The 17,866-nt window shown below is 24.2% G+C and overlaps 1 protein-coding gene across 1 annotated transcript in view; it reads right to left on the bottom strand.

Annotated features, from left to right (window-relative positions):
* The window catches only part of LOC117177690 (translocation protein SEC63 homolog), a 37,123-nt gene that overhangs the window by 1,001 nt on the left and 18,256 nt on the right, over positions 1 to 17,866 (bottom strand). The window contains exons 7-11 of the mRNA XM_033368545.1: positions 15,759 to 15,987; positions 15,530 to 15,675; positions 9,287 to 9,434; positions 8,706 to 9,201; positions 5,071 to 5,362 (exon numbers count right to left, since the gene is read on the bottom strand). Coding sequence (XP_033224436.1) covers positions 5,071 to 5,362; positions 8,706 to 9,201; positions 9,287 to 9,434; positions 15,530 to 15,675; positions 15,759 to 15,987 — 1,311 coding nt within the window. The remainder of the gene's footprint in view (positions 1 to 5,070; positions 5,363 to 8,705; positions 9,202 to 9,286; positions 9,435 to 15,529; positions 15,676 to 15,758; positions 15,988 to 17,866) is intronic.

Raw genomic sequence — 17,866 nt, 5'->3', positions numbered from 1 at the left:
TTTTATAGGGCTTTAAAAATTTTCGGAAGATATGAAACTATTTTATAGGATCATAAGTTTTTAGGATATTTTAAAATATTCCAAGTGATTTTATAAAATTTCGGAAAAGCTAAGGAATGTAAATCTGTATTCCAGGATTAAAGATAATCCGGGTGGCCGTTTATTATTAATAATATTATAATTCGAAACTTCTAAAATTATTCGAATTTTAATTAATATTTCAAAATAAACAATCATCTTCAATTTCCCGAGCAATCTGAAGAAAATGTTTTTATTCTTTTAAAGCCTTTCACAATTCTTAAAAAGCGGTCAGAGTTTAAAAGCTCCTTGAAATTTTAACGATTCAAGGCTTCCTATTTCAAACAATTCAGTTTCAAATTATTTACGTTTTTTTATGACTAAGGCTTTTGAATAGAACCAGTTTAATTTTTATCGTTGAACTCTGAAAATTCTTAAATTTTTAACGGATTTAGAATCCTCTTAACAAATCAATTATTGTTTACTTTTTGATACTTCAAATAGATTTCAATTTTTAAAATAATGAATTAATTTGGATTTAAGGTTGATCAAAACAAACTGTTTAAATTATGTGGAATAATTTCAAATTTTATATTAATTCTAAATCTTTTCGGAACTTCAAAATATTTCTTCAACTAACGTTCAAAGTGTTTTTTTTTTAATTTTGAATATTTGTTTTCTAATAACTGATTTTAATTAAACATTCAAATATTTTTGAATATGAAGCAACTGACACCTTTTTCTTACTTAAAAAATTTCAAACTTTAGGCTGAAACTATATTTGAAATTTAATCAATTTTCATATATAATAATAATTAATTAATAAACCATAAGAGGGTGGCCGTTTTAATCGACGAAATAAATTCCCGGTTTTTTTCCCGGGGAGCAAACATTTTTCACGGTTAATGAAATTAAAAAATGGAAAACTAAAGCTAAAAAAATTTCCACTTTAGGTAATAACAACTGAGCTGCAAATTAAAGCACTCAAAGTGGAACTGTTAAATTTTGATCCTTTAAAATTGAAAATTTTTAATTAAAAAAGGTTGCATTCAAATGCTCAATAATTAACGCGTATAAAGTTAAAGGTACTAACATTTTTCAATATAAAAAAATATAAGTCCACGTTATCATTTTCAATGCTCTAAATTAAAAAATCAATCAATGAACTTTAAAATTTTCAAAATTATATAATTTTTAATAAATTACTATAAATATAATTAATATAAATTTATATATAATAAATTTTTAAATTGAACACTTCTTAAATTAGAAATTCAATTCTTTTCTTTTTAAATAGTTTAAACATCCTTGGAAAGCTTCAAGAATTTATTTGAAAATCTTGAGAAATCTAGAAGTTGTTTTAAATTTGTTTTAAATTTAAAATTATTTTGAAAATGTTTTCAGAACTTCTAAATATCTGTCAAAATTAATCGCTTTTTTCTACAATTTTCAAAATATTCTGGACATTTTAGAACATTTCTTTACTATTTAGATGTATAAACAACAATTTAACATGTATTATTTGTAGGGGAAATTTGAGTAATTTTAAGAGATATGTAGATGTTTTGAAGAGATTCAAACTTAATGTAAAACTTGACATTTTAGTCTAATATAAAACAAAATGTAGATTTTCGCAGATTTTAAACAAAAAATTTGATTCTTTTCAAGAATTGTGAAAGGCTACAAAAGAATAAAAACGTTTTCTTAATATTCACAAGAAAATTAAAAATAATTTTTCATTTTTAAAAATTACTTCAAGAAAATATTTAAAAAGTTTTTCAAAGATTTAAACAAAATTTTCAAAAAAGATTATAGAAGATTTTAAGAAAACTTTCTCAAAGTATGATAATTATTAATCTTTTTAAAAATCCTAAATATCTCTTAAAATTACTCACATTTTTTCTACAAACGTACATTTGTAAATTATACATCAAAATTTAAAAACTTCACTTACAAATTAAGCATTTTTCAAATATAACAATTAAAATTGTAACGTTCAAAGATTAAAGACTCTTAGAAATTTTAACGATTCCCGGCTTTCTATTTCAAACAATTCAGTTGAAGATTCTTTACTTTTAAATATTTGGTTTCAATTTGCTTGTCTTAAATAAAAATTCAAATATTGCTAAACATTCAATAATTATTTTTTTTTTGTAATTAAAAATATCGAATTGAATGGGTTAAAAATGGAATATTTTAGACTGAAACAATATTTTATATTGAATCAAATCCTTTAATTAAGAATATATTATTATGAAGTTATTTTTAAGACTAATATAGTTTATAAACTTTCAGTCACATGTTCACATTTGTTTAATGACTAAGCCTTTCAAATTAAAACCGATTAAGTTTTAACGTTAAAATCTGAAAAGTCTTAAATTTTGAACTGGTTTAAAATCTTTTTGTCAAGCCTATAAAATGGAAAATACTAAAAGTTTTCAATTAAAGAATTTTAAATTAAATGCATTTAAACTGGAAATTTAGAATTTTTAACTTTTATAAATTGTAGAGTTCAAAGATTCAGATTCAGTTTCAAAAATACAAAACCATGATATCATTTTCAATATTATAAATTCAAGAATTAATCAATAAATGAAACAATTTAAATATTTTAACCAATTTTAAGCAAGAAAGATTCAAACTTGAATGATTAAATTGGTTTAAAGTGAACAATTTTTACATTCAAAGTTAAATTATTTTTATGTTAAATAGTTTAGATATCCATAAAAAGCTTCAAAATGTTACTTCAAGATATAGAAAAATCTATATGTTGTTTCAAATTGTTTCGAATTTAAAACGATTAATAAAAGCTTTTCATAACTTCTTTAAAAATTCGGAGGAAAAATTAATTAATAATATTATTTATAATATTATAATTCAAAAATTATTCGAATTTCAATTAATTTTTCAAAATAAAAAATCACCTTCAATTTTCCTAGCAATCATAAGAAAATGTTTTTATTCTTTTGAAGCCTTTCACAATTCTTAAAAATCGGTCAGAGTTTAAAAGCTCCTTGAAATTTTAACGATTCAAGGCTTTCTATTTCAAACAATTCAGTTTCAAATTAATTACGCTTTTTTACGGCTAAAGCTTTTGAATCGAACCAGTTTAATTTTTAACAATGAACTCTGGAAATTCTTAAATTTTGAACGTATTTAGAATCCTCTTAACAAACAATGTATTAATTTATATTTACAGTTGATCAAATAAAACTAATTTTTATCAAAAATTGTAAATTTCAAACATTTTTAATTTTTAACTGTTTAAGTCTTCCAAGACTGCATTTAAAATTTTTTTCAAATTAAAAATGTACGCTTCAAAATTAAAATATTAAATGGAAAATTTGGTTAAATAATTTTTTTTCAAATTACGCATTATAAGCTGAATAATATCATAATTAAAAATGATAAAAATGCAACTAATCATTTAAAAAATAGTTAAAATCGAACTTGGGACAGATTTTCAGGGTGGCTGTTTTAATAAAAAAAATTTTTAAATAACGGCAATTTCCCAGCCATTTTAAGCAATTTTAAGCTGGAATCATTAAAAATGTTTGAGATTTGTTCAGATTTTAAAATATCTTTCAAACTTTTTCAGAACTTCTAAAATTTTGTGGGCTATTTGCACCGAAATTTTGATGTGAATAGTGGGATTTTGTTCGAATACGCAGACAGTTTGTTTAAATCATTTAAAATAATTTCAAATTTTACATTAATTCTAAATCTTTTCAGAACTTCGAAATATTTCTTCAACTTAATCAAACTTCTTCAAGGAATAATAGGTGTTCAATATTTATTTATAAATAAAAATTTAACAATTTTACTTAAAAATTAAAAGTTTTCAAATAGAACAATTAAAGTGGTAACCTTCAAAGTTTTTTTTTCTTTTTTTTTTAGTTTTGAATATTTTTGTTTTCTAATGGCTGATTTTAAATGAACAGTCAAATATTTTTAAATATTAAGCAACTGACTTTTTTCTTAAATACGAAATTTCAAACTTTAGGCTGAAGCTACATTTGAAATTTGATCAACTTTCATATATAATAATAATAAATTAATTAACCATAATTATGAATATATTATTTTGCAGTTATTTTAAACTAGAAAATAGTTTATAGTTTCAAACGGGTATTTAAATTTGTTTACCTAATAAGCATTTTCAATTGAATCAGTTAAATTTTTCACGTTAAAATCTGGAAATTCTTAAAAGTTTGAACTGATTCAATTTTAAAAATAATTATTTTTTCCAGTCCAGCGGAAACCCTGGATTTTCCTTCTAAATTTTGTAAAATTCAATCAAAAATTAAATTCACTTATCATTTCCCGGTCTCATAAAATATCCCTGCATTTTCAGGGTTTCCCGGTCCAGCGACCACCCTGGACTTTTCTTTAGAAATTCTAAAATTCCCAGTAAAAAAAAAAAATTCACTGTCATTTCCCGGTTTTCCGGTCCAGCAGCCACCCTGAAATTAGCGAGAAAAAATAGGAGCACAGGGAATAATAGTGCTTTCCTGTTTTTTTTTGTTTTTTTTTTTATCGAATCATTTCCATTAATTATATAATTTTTTAAGTTTTAAAGATTTTAAAATGTGGGTTTAAAAATATGGAAGATTTGAGAGATTTTTTTTAATTTTTAAAGATTTACAAATTTGTCAGGTAAACTGAATTTTATCAGGGTTTGAAAAAAAATGCGATACTTTTAAATGATTTTTTTTTAAAGGAATTTCGAGAGAAACTCGAAAAAAGATCACAAAAAATTTTGAATTATTTCCTAAAATCTTTAAAAAGCGTGAAAGATTTTAAAACAAAATGTTGCAATTTTGCCATATTACATAATTTTAGAAAAAATTTGTAGTTTCAAATTTTCAAAAGTTTTGAAACGATTCAAAAATAATTAAAACTTGTAAAGATTTTTAAGAATTTTGTAAAGTTTCACGAAAATGACAGACATTTTTTCAAGTTCCTAAGAATTTAGCGAGAAAAAGTAGAAGAACAGGGGAAGGGAAAACGGATTTTTCTTTTGGAAAATTATTTCTAATGAAAAGGACAAACCTTGATATCCTGCGCTTGGTCGAATCCGAGGTAAGAGTCGCTGCGCAGACAAACTGTGAATGTATAAAGATTCGGCCACCGAGGAGCCGTAAATCGGACCTGAATTTCTTCGGTGTCGACTAAGGAAGTAATATGAACTGGTGCTGTCAATAAAGAGCGACTCTTCCTGTCGCAAATATAAACCCACCAGTATTCCTGCTTGATATCAGGAAAGAGGGGACAGTGCACTTCATGAGACAAATTACTCCTACCCTCCAAAACTTTCTCCCTTTTCTTCGACCTCTGCTGAAACCTATTTCAAAGAAAAATTGTCATCACGTATTTTAAATATATTCCATATTTAGGATCTCTATCTGAGCGGGAATCCGATTCAGTGGTGATGAAAAATACTTTATTGGCGATAATGACGATATCAGACTTCCCATATTATTATCCATATTGTCTTCTTTTTTAAAAAAAACTTCAATTTTTTTTCTAGATTTTTTGCTTAAATGCAAACTGAATATTACGGAAGACTATTTGGTTAAAAATTCAACTATTTTGTTGAAAATTCTTCTTTTTAGGTTGAAATTTAACTTTTTTATTTGATAGAAAATTAATATCATCTTTTTTAATCTTGTCAGACCTACTAAATATTCTAATTTCCAAAAATTAATCAAATTTTTTCTGCATTTTTTATTTATTCTGTAAAATTTTGTAAATTGCCTTAAAATCTTTCAGATTCTTCTCTCACTTTTTTTGAAGTCTTCTCAAATCTTTTTAAATAATTTCTTCAAATTAATATTTCGAAATAAAAAATGATTCTAATCTTTCCGAGGAACCTGAAAAAATGTCTCATTTCCGTGAAACTTTACAAAATTCCTGAAAAATCTTTACAAGTTTTAATTATTTTTTAATCGTTTCAAAACTTCTGAATATTTCTTAAACTTACTCAAATTTGTTATAAAATTATGTAATATGTAAGAATTGTAACATTTTTTTTTTAAATCTTTCACACACTTTTTAAAAAGTTTAGGTAATAATTCAAAATGTTTTGTGGTCTTTTTTTCGATTTTCTCTTGAAATTTCTTACAAAACAATCATTTAAAAATTTCCCGTGGATTTTAGGAACTTTTTTTCATACCCTGACAAAATTCAGTTTACCTAAAAAATTTGTAAATCTTAAAAAATTTAAAAAAATGGTCTCAAAGTCTTCCATATTCTTTTAACCCAAATTTTAAAACTTTAAAACTTAAAATAATTCATGATGAGCCGTTACAAACTCTTAAAAACTATATCAAGAAAATGAATTTTTCTAATAGTGCTTTTCTGTTTTTTTTTATCGAATCATTTCCATTAATTATATAATTTTTTAAGTTTTAAAGATTTTAAAATGTGGGTTGAAAAATATGGAAGATTTGAGAGATTTTTTTTTAATTTTTAAAGATTTACAAATTTGTTAGGTAAACTGAATTTTGTCAGGGTTTGAAAAAAATGGGAAACTTTTAAATGATGGTTTTGTAAGGAATTTCGAGAGAAAATCGAAAAAAATCATAAAAAATTTTGAATTATTTCCTAAAATCTTTAAAAAGTGTGAAAGATTTTAAAATAAAATTTTGCAATTTTGCCATATTACATAATTTTAGAAAAAATTTTTAGTTTCAAAATTTCAAAAGTTTTGAAATGATTAAAAAATAATTAAAACTTGTAAAGATTTTTTAAGATTTTTGTAAATTTTCACGAAAATGAAAGACATTTTTTCAGGCTCCTAAGAAAAATTAAAATAATTTTTTATTTCGAAAAAATAATTTGAAGAGATTGTTTGAAAAGATTTTCGAAAATTTCAAAAATAGTCAAAGAAGATTTCGAAAGATTTTAAGGAATTTTTTTATTTTGTAGAATAAATAAAAAATGCAGGAAAAATTTAAATAATTTTTAGATATTAGAAGGTTTAGAAGGTCTGTCAAGAATTAGAGAGAGAAAACAGTTGTTCTTATATTCATGTGAAAATTTTAAATAATTTTTTTATTTTTAAGAATAAACTTTAAGACAAAATTAAAAAAAGTTTTTAAACATAAACGATTTCCTAAAATTTCTGAAAATAGTTTAGAATATTTTAAAGCAAAATGTTTCAATTTAGTAAGATTGCAAAATGAAAACGAACAAAAATTGGGTAAATGCAAGAAATATTTAGTAGAATTTAAAAGAATTTCGAAAGTTTTCAAGCGCATAAAGCAAATTTTCTTTAAATTGCTGGAAACATTTAGAAGACTTTAAGGTAATTTTTTAAAAGTTTGGAATATTTGTAAATTTTGCGAAAATTTGTGTCAGTTAAAAGTATTTTCAGGAATTTAAGACGTTTTAAACAGATTACTAATATTTGAAAACTCGGAAACATTTTCGGAAATGTATTAAATATTTCTTGATTCCTTCCCAACTTCTAAAAGTTCTAAACATCTTTTAAAAGGACTCGAATTTTTCATAATATTTCGTAAAATCCTATATTATGAAAAAAATTCTTTAAAATCTTCTAGATTCTTTTTAACAATCCTTAAATATTTAAAACTCTTTAAAATGTTCTCAAAAATCTTATGAAAATTATATTTACATAAATTTCAAAACAAGGTGATAATACCTATTTTATTGTTCTCAATTTTCAGAATTTAATTTTAATATGGATTTATTATAGCACTTCGAAAAATAATTTTCGAATAATTTGAGTGTTATCAAAGATAAAAAAAATTCGTTACTGGTTTTTCTTGTTTATCATTTATGAATATAATAATTATATTTATTGTATAGTAGCATTATATTTTAAAACGGCAATATAAAAAAAAAAGTTCTTGATCACTATATTTAAAAGTGTTTGAATATCCAGAACTAACACAAATTAATGAAAAAATGAATAACAAAATCATCAATTAGCCAGAAAAAAATTCGGAATTACAAAATAAATGAAGTGTTAAATTCCCATGAATATTTCTATTCCTGAAATTTAAGCTTGACGAAATTTAAAATTTGCCGAAAATAATTAATAAATTATGAATTAATGATTAATTGAATTGTTTGCGTTATTTATAATGATATTAATAGCTCATAAATTAATAATCAATTAACTATTTTTAGCCGTTCTAAATTTCGATACTTGAAATATTTGTGGGAATTTAACAATTCGTTTATTTTACACATCGGTCTTGAAGTCGGTGAATTTTAGTCTCGGATATTTTTAAATTCGAGATTTTATTTTTTGTCAATTAAAGATCTTGTCGTTACTTGAAATTTGGAAAATGAACAACTTTTTTGGAATAAATAATCAATTAAACGGTAATCACAATCCATTCTTGCTTTTTAATTTATTCTGTAATAAATTATAAGTAAATTGTGCCATTTTATTTCTTGTCCCAATAATGGGCGATCTGACTAGCTGAAAAAATATCCATTTATATTAATTAACTGTAAAATTAATAATGTATTTTTTGTTCTAATCGATCAAATGATGTCTTGGCCACTTATTATAACCATTTTTGTACCAAAAATTCCAATTCCCCATTTTAAAATTATGTTTATGTGGCTTAGCTTTTCCTGACAGTCCCAATAATGGCCAATTTACCTTATAACATTGAAAAATTCATTTAAAAAAAGAAAAATCGAGTTACCTTTCCCACTCCATGTCATCATCATCGACAGTTGAGTCTTTCTTCTCATGGGAACTTTCCTCCTCCTCGCTTCTATCACTCTCAGCCTCACTGTCGCTGGCATCAGAATTTTTCTCTTTCGAGGACTCCTTAGCCGCCTTATTTTCACTCTTCTTTCTCGCATTGGGCGTATTATCCGCCTGACTCGTCTGATTTTCACCCTGAGCCTTTTCCTGCGACGCGGCTGCTTTACCTACTTTCTTATTACTACCTTTCTTATTGTGGGACTTTTTCTGTCCCTTCTGCTGCTTCAGCCAAGCCGGTCGCTTGACAGTTTGACTCTGTTCTTCGGACGGCTCTTTCTCTTTGACACCGTCCACTTTGGCATCGTCTATTATCGTCTGCTCTTTCACGGACTCGTCTCCAAACAGATGCTTCATATCTTTGCGAATCAGCATTACAGTCACTGTCACAACGGCACCCGCCGTGTAAACTGTCGGATTCTCATCATCAATAACTGCAAATTCAAATATTCAAACCATTAATTTGGAATTTATTCAATTTCCAAATATTCATCTCCGGTTCGTGAAATATTTACAGACCTTCGGCATGCACTTGGAACTCGACAAAGGGAAAGCTGCCGAGAACTTTCATCACATCGTTGTATTCACTTTCTGTTAAATTTCTTAACAATTGTCTCCTATCTTCTCCCTTCAGTTGTGCTAGCTGCTGGAGACTTTTGATTTGTCGCTGAAAGTTTAAAGTGATTTGTGACAAAAAAAAAAAAAAGAGAGAGAGAGAGAAGAGGAATCACAAGTGGTGCACAGGGTGGCCCTTTTAATCGAAGAAAAAAAATCCCAATTCAAAAATTAAAGCATTCAAAGAGGAACTATTGAATTTTAAACTTTTAAATTTAAGTTCAAATGTTTTTTAATTCAAAAATTGTGTATTCAAATGCTCAATAATTTACACGTATAAAATGGAAGGTACTAACACAATTTAACATGAAATTCAGATAAACTGCAAAATTTAAAACTTTTATAAACCAACGTTAACGTTTTTAATACTTTAAATAAAAGAATCAAGCAATAAACTTTAAAAATGTTCAAAATTATATTATTTTCAGTAATTTTAAGCTAGACAAATTAAAAAATGAAAAATAATATTTTTTTAACTTAACAATTTTTTAAGTAAGAAGTAAAATTATTTTCATTTTAAATATATTTTTAAATGAATTAAATTTTTTCTACAACTTTTAGAAAATCGTGCAAATTAAACAAAAATATTCAAAATTCTAATTTATAAATAACAATAGAACACTTATTATTTGTGGAAAAGGTTAGAATAATTTTAAGAGATATTAAGAAGTTTTAAAAAGATTCAAATTAAATTTAGAAATTGGTGCAAATACCCACAGCCGAATTTAAAACAAAATATAAATTTTTGCATCTTTCAAACAACAAATTTATAATCGTTTTAAAACGTTTTCTTAAGATTCACAGGAAAATTGAAAATGGTTTTTCATTTTGAAGAATTATTGCTACAGAAAATTTAAAAAGATTTTAAGACATTTTCAAAATTATCAAAAAAGAACCTGGAAGATTTTAAGATTTTTTTTTAATTTGCAGGATTTTCCAAAAATTGTAGGACAAATTCGATTAATGTTAAAATATATTTAGAAGTTCTGAAATAAATGTTAATACACTTCGTTTAATTTACTTGAAATCATTTCAAGATTTTAATTAATTTTTAATCTTTTTAAAACTTCAAAATATCTCTGAAAATTACACAATTTTTTTCTGCAAGTAATAAGTGTTATAACGTTAAAAGTTTAAAAGCTCTTCGAAATTGTAGAGATTCAAAGCTTTCCATTTAAAACAATTCAAATTAAAATGGTTTACTTTTAAATATTTGATTTCAATTGACTCGTCTTAAATGAACAGTGAAGTAGTGCTAAATATTAAATACTTTCACTTTTTCTAATTTAAAATTTCAAATTAAACGGATTTAAAATTGCATAATTTAGACTTAAACAATATTTTAAAGTGAATAAAAGCTATTAATTACGACTATATTGATATATTAATAAATTTATTTATAAAATTTAATATAAAAAATAAAATAAAGGAAGACCTAAAACCTTGAATTAAAAATATTTTATTGATGAATCATTAAAATTTATATTTGAAAATAAAATTATCGAAATGAATATTATAATAATTTCAATTCTCATTAAGACTTTCGAACTGAAACAGTTGTAATCTGCAAATTCTCCCATTTTGAACGGATTTAGAATCGTTTTGTCAAATCAATTATTCACTTTTTTATGTTTAAAGTACATATCCATTAAAAAAATAATGTATTTATTTATATTTAAAGTTGATTAAATAAAACAATTTTTTATCAAAAAATTTCCACTTCAAACGTTTTTAATTTTTAATTGTTTAAATCTTCAAGACTGCACTTTAATTATTTGAAAACTTTTGAAATCGAACTTGGGCAGATTTTTCTTCTGAAAATTCATAAAATTCACAGTCAAGAAATAAATTCACTGCCATTTCCCGGTTTCTGGGCCCAGTGGCCGCTCTGGGTTCAATAGTTCAATGTTATAGGCTGTGCATAATTTGCATAAAGTTTGAATTTTCAATAAAAAAATATTTACATTTTAAATAAAAACCGGTTGAATGGAACCAAAGAAAAAATGAAATTACTACTAAAAAGAGATGAATTTTCAAATGAAAAAAGTAATTCTTTCAAGAAGAGCTGCATTTTCAAACACGAATGATTTTTCAGCCAATAAAGATACTAAATTTCATCCAAAATTTTGAATTATCAAACCAAAGAGGCGATATTTCCACAAACCAGTTGAATTTTCAATAACGAAGATTAAGTTTTTACTGAGCAAGACGAAACCTCAACAAAACTTATGAATTATTTGGTTGAAAATTCAACAAATACTGTTTAAAAAAACATGTTTTTTTTTAGTTCGTCTGTTCAATTTAATAAGTCGTATGTTTTAGTGGAGGTTTAATCTTTTGCAGATAAAAATACATCTGTTTGCTCGAAAAAGATTCTCTTTAAAATGATTAAATAATTTTGTTGAACCACTTTAATAAACATTATTTATTTTTATTGAAATTTCATCTCTTTGGTTGAAATTTAACTATTTTCTTGATATTTTTAACTGAAAATCTAACTTTTTGAGCTGAAAATTGATCCTTTTTAATTGAAAATTCAACTACTTGGGTAAAAGATAAACCAATTAGTTAAAAATTTTTGTTTCTTTTTGAAGCTTCGCCTGAATCATCTCTTTGGATTAAATGTAACTATTTTGTTAAAAATTAGTTTTTTTTTAGTTGAACATTAATTTTTTTAAACTTAAAAAATAACTTTCCATTTTATGTTAATTTTTGTTTATTTAGTTTAAAATTCCTCTTTTTTGGTAGAGAAAAATTTTTGTTGGTTCCGAAAATCCTCTTTTTGGTTGATACTCCAACTATTGCATAGAAAATTCATCTTAAAAATTCAAAAATTTGATATGAAATTTTTTTCTTGATTAAAAGATATCTTTATTTGTTAAAAATGCATCTGTTTGGTTAAAAAGGCATTATTTTAGTTTAAATTTATATGGATGGTTGAAAATTTGACTATTTTCTTGAAAATTCGTGTTTTTTGTTGAATATAATTTCTTTACTGAAACTTAAAAATTCCTATTTTCGATATTTTTGGATTAATATTTTTTTTAATGAAAATTCAGTTTAATTATTTGGTTGAAATCTAATTGTTTTGTCGAAAATTGTTTTTTTTTTCAAATTAATTTTTTTAACTGAAAATGTTAATTTTCCATATTTTATTGGAAGTTGATCTTTTTTGTCGAAAATTCGTCTGTTTTATAGAAAAATAATTTTCTTGGCTTGAAATGTTCTGTTTGGCTAAAAAGATCTGTATTGGTTTAAAATACGTCTGCTTGAATGAAAAATTTATCATGGTATTTAAAAACTCATCTATCTGCTTGATTTTTTTTTTTAAATTGAACATTCGTTTTTTTTTGTTGTTACAAATTTAAATTTTCCATTTTTGGTCGAAAATTTATCTTTTTAAGTTAAAAATTCAAATTCTCAGGTTGAAAATTCAATTGTTATATAACAAAATTCGCATTTTTAGCAAGAAAATTATAACTATTTTAAAATTCCACTATTTGGTTGAAAATTCAGCTTTCCTGGGTAAAAAGTCAACTGTTTCGTTATAAGTTCAATTATTTTGTTGAAAAATTGTCTTTTGCTTTAAAGTTCAACTATTTTCTTGTAATTGTTTTTGTTTTAAGTTTAATATTTTTTTGTTTCTTACGAATATTAATAAAGTAGTTCAACTTTCGACCATGTAGTTGAATTTTCAACAACGAAAAATTAAATTTTAAATAAGAACCGGTTGGTTTGACCCAAAAAAGATGAAATTGGTACTAAAAGAGATAAATTTGCGAATGAAAAAGACAATTTTTCTAGATTTTCAACCAGGAATGATTTTTTAGTCAATAAAAATAAATTCCATTCAAAATGTTGAATAATCAGGCCAAGACACGATATTTCTACAAAACAGTTGATTTTTCAACCAAAAAGATTCAGTTTCTACTAAGAAAGTCGAATGCTCAACAAAAATCATAAGTTGTTAATCAATTAAAGTTCAATCTTTCAATCAAGGAGATTAATTTTCTACTACAAAGACGAATTTTTTAACAAACTACATAAATTCTTAACCAATGAAAAAAACCAATTATCAAGAAAAATGAAACAGTTAAAGTTCCATTTAGAAAAATTAATTTTTAATATTAATAAAACTAATTTTCTACAAAACTGTTTAGTTAAAGTTAAATTGTTGTTGAATTTTGAAGAAAAATATTGAAATTTTCTACAAAAAAAAGTCGAACTTTCAAGTAGAGTTGAATTCTCAACAAATTCCAAACACTTTTTATTAAAGTAAAATTGGTATTGGTGTAGTTCCATTTTCAAAGAAATAGATGAATTTTTCATAAAAATTGTGAATCTTAAAAAAAAAGAATTTTTATGAAAGCAGTTCAGCTTTTAACCAAAGATTTGAATTTTCAACCAAAGATGCCAACTTAAAAATAATACCAACTTTAAAAAAAATTCAATTACTTGGTCGAAAATTCAACTAGTCTGTTAACAAATTATTATTATTTTTTTTTGAATATTCATAATTTTAGTTGAAAATTCGTTCTATTTTTTGGCTGAAAATTAATTTTGTTTAACTGACAATGTAACTATTCCATTTTTGTTTAAAAATTAATTGTTTTAGTTAATAATTTAACTATTTGGTATGAGGCTGAAAATTCGTCCTTTTATTATAAATATTACTTGAATTAAAATTAAATTCTTTTATTTATAATTCAACAATATTGGTAACAAAGAATTCTTTTTTGGTTCGAAAATTCTACAATTCATTCATCTCTGGTTGAAAAATTAACTATTTTCTTTAAAATTCATTTTTAATTGTTGAAAATTAATGCTTCCTTTCGGTTGAAAATTCTACTAATTGCTTAAATATTAACTACTTTATTAAAAATTCATTTTTTTGGTTGAAAATTATCTTATTTTCGCAGAAAATTTAATTTCTAGGGAGTTGCCCTTTTTATTTTTGAAATTCATCCCTTTTGGTAAAAATTTGACCCTCTTCGGTTAAAAAAGCAACCGCTTGGTTAAAAATAAACTATTTTTTTAATATTAAAATTAATTTGTCGAATATTTATATTTCTTAATAGAAATTTCGTCCTTTTGTATTGAAAATTCATCTGCGTATGTTGAAGATTTGTCCCTTTTGCTTAAAATTGGAACTACTTGGTTGTAAATGCAACTGTCTGGTTGATAATTATTATTTTTTAAATTATTTTATTGAAAATTATATTATTCTTGTAGAAAATTCAACTATTTTGTTGAAAATTCGCTTCCTTTGCTTAAAAGTTTAAAATATTTGGTTTTTAATGCAAATGTTCGGTTAAAAATTTTTTGTAACTCAACTTTTGGTTGGAGATTTATTTTTGTGGAACCAAATTTTAACTATGTGGTTGCTAACTCAACTACCTTTTTGAAAATCTTATTATTTTGTTTATAAATTAAAAAATTTTCTTGTAAATTCAACTAAATGCAAATCTTTGTGGTAAAAGTTAATTCTTTTTTGTTTGAAAATTCAAACATTTGTTTAAGGGTTTAATAGATGACTGTTTTCTAGAAATTTCGACTTTTAAGCTTGAAAACTTCAATCTTTAGTCGCAAATTCATCTCTTCTATTTAAACTTCAAGGAGAAAAAAAGGAAATTAACTTTAAAAAAAGGGGACTGACTGTGATCCTAGAACTTTTTTTTAAAACATAATTATTTTGTTTGAAAATTTAATAATTTTCTTATAAATTCAACTATTTTCTTAAATTTATATTTTTTGTTCGGTCATTTAACTGCCTTGTTGAAAAATCGTCTTTTTTTATTGAAAATTTGTCTTTTTTGGATTGAAAATTCATCATTCTTGATAGAAATGTTATAAAAAAAATGTGTCTTTTTGACTTGAAGATTAAGACTACTTGGTTAAAAATGCAAATCTTTGTGGTAAAAATTAATTCTTTTTTGTTTGAAAATCCAAACATTTTTGGAAGGTTTAATAGTCGACTCTTTTGTAAAAAATTCGACTGTTAAGCTTGAATACTTCAAACTTTAGTAACAAATTCATCTCTTTTATTTAAACTTCAAGGAGAAAAAAGAGATTTAACTGAAAAAAAGGAGACTGACTGTGATCCTTGATATAAATATAAAATAATAAATAAATAAGAAACTATTATACCTTTTTAGCTAAGAAATGTTTGAGATGTTCTTCTTTTATATGAGGAAGTTGAAGAAGCGGATTTTTGTTTTCCCAGAATCCTTGCACTATCATCGGACAGAGCTTCATGCAATTTTCAATTGTCTCAATAGTCGGCAGATGAGCGACTGAAAAATCGGAAAAACATTTTTTTTTTTAAATATCTTCTAAATTTTCCAACATAAAGTCAAACAATGAAATCTGTACGTACTTCGTCTAGCATATGCCAAAATAACCAGTTGATTTACACAGGAAATCATTTCCTGAACGAGGTACGGACATTTCTTAATAATATACTGTCTATCTTTTTCCAGAGTTTCCGGATTAAGGGGAATTCTTGATAAATGAGCGTGAAGTATTGCTCTTGCTTTGATAGAATATAAATGGCAGAGTGGCGCCTCTTTGTTCTTTTCTCGTAGATCACTTAATTGCTTAATGAGCTGAAAAGAAAAAGTGTACATGTTTAAATCTAGGTAATTTTTCAGGATGGCCGTCGGTCACGGTAAACCTCGAAATCAGGGAAGTTAGGGATTTTAAGGAAAAAAAGATTGCGAAAGTCAGGGAATTTCTACGAAAGGTAGTTTAAACAACTGTCAAGGATTATACATTTTTAAATTTTAATTTAAAATTGTTTTATTCCCGCTTATAAAAGATTCTATGTTAAAAATATTACAAGGTCAAAATTCTTATCTCTGAATATTAATAGTGAGGGAAAATGAAAAATTGAAGAGGGAAAAATTAGAGAATTTTGAAAATATTTTTGTTAGTTATTTATTTGCCTTCTAGTTCTATTGCTACTTCTTTTTTTTTAAGTTGCTTCCCCAAGACGATTATATTTCTAGTTAAAGAATGTATATAATATTTCGTCTTTTCAGTTTAATAAGTCATCTGTTTTAGTAAAAATTTAATCTTTTTTTGATGAAAATGCATCTGTTTGCTTGAAAATTAATCTCCTTTAAAGAATTCAACAATTTTGTTGAACTAATCTGATAAACATTATTCTTTTATCAAAAGTTCATCGCTTTGGCTGATTAAATATTTTGTTAGTTTTTTTAAACTAAAAATATAACTTCCATTTTTGGTTGAACATTTAATTTTTTGAGTTGAAAATTGATCTTTTTGCATAAATTCAACTGTTTTTGAATAAAAATGAATGTCTTTTTTGTTTTAAGTATCAACTACTACATTATTCGTTTAAAGTGATTTTTTTTTAAATTGAACTACTTGGGTAAAAGATAAACTAATTTCTTAAACATTTTTTTTTTAAGTTTATCTGAATCATCTCTTGGATTACATGTAACTATTTTGCTGAAAATTCTCCTTTTTTTTGGTTGAAAATTAATTATTTTTAACTGAAAAAATAACTTCCATTTTATTTATTTATTTTTTTTATTTAGTGGAAATTTCTTCTCTTTTGATACAGATAACATTTAATTAGTTCCAAATTTCCTCTTTTGGTTGAAAATCAAACTATTGCATAAAAAGTTCGTCTTAAAAATTCGAAAATTTGATGACATTTTTTTTGGCTGAAAAATCTTTATATGTTAAAAATTCGTCAGTTTGATCAGAAAATTTATGATTTTAGTTTAAAATTTATCTGGATGGTTGAAAATTTTACTATTTTATTAAAAATTCGTGTTTTTTGTTGAAAATTCATCTCTTTTGTCGGAAGTTGAACTATTTTGTTGAAAAATTATATTTTTAAATTGAAAATTCAGTTCTATTCTTCGGTTGAAATGTAAAAATTTTGTTAAAAATGTTAATTTTTTATTTGAAGTTGATCTTTTGTGTAAAAAATTCGTCTGTTTTTATAGAAAAATAATTTTCTTGGCTTCACATTTTCTCTGTTTGGCTAAAAAATCGTTTTTCTTTAAAAAACCGTCTGTTGGAATTAAAAATTTATTTATTGTATTTAAAAAATCATGACGCTGTTAGAAAATTTCACTATCTTCCTGAAAATTCTTCTTTTTTTTTAAATTGAAAATTCGTTTCTTTTTGTTAAAAAATTAAATTTTCCATTTTTGTTTGAATATTTATCTTTTTAAGTTAAAAATATAAATTTTCATGTTGAAAATTCAATTGTCATATAAAAAATTTGTATTTTTCGCATGGAAATTATAACTATTTTAAAATTCCACTATTTGGTTGCAAATGCAACTGTTTGGTCAAAAAAAATTTTCGTTTCGAAAATGTAACAATTTGGTTGAAGTTTAATTTTTGGTTTGAAAATTCGTCTATTTGGTTGAAAATTCATCTTTTCTGGGTAAGAATACAACTGCCTGGTAGTAATTTCAATTATTTTGCTGAAAAATTGTCTTT

The sequence above is a fragment of the Belonocnema kinseyi genome, chromosome 8, assembly GCF_010883055.1.
Source record: "Belonocnema kinseyi isolate 2016_QV_RU_SX_M_011 chromosome 8, B_treatae_v1, whole genome shotgun sequence".
Classification (NCBI taxonomy): Eukaryota; Metazoa; Arthropoda; class Insecta; order Hymenoptera; family Cynipidae; genus Belonocnema; species Belonocnema kinseyi.
The sequence above is the reverse complement of the archived record's forward strand: the minus strand, read 5'-3'. Positions and strand labels throughout refer to the sequence as shown.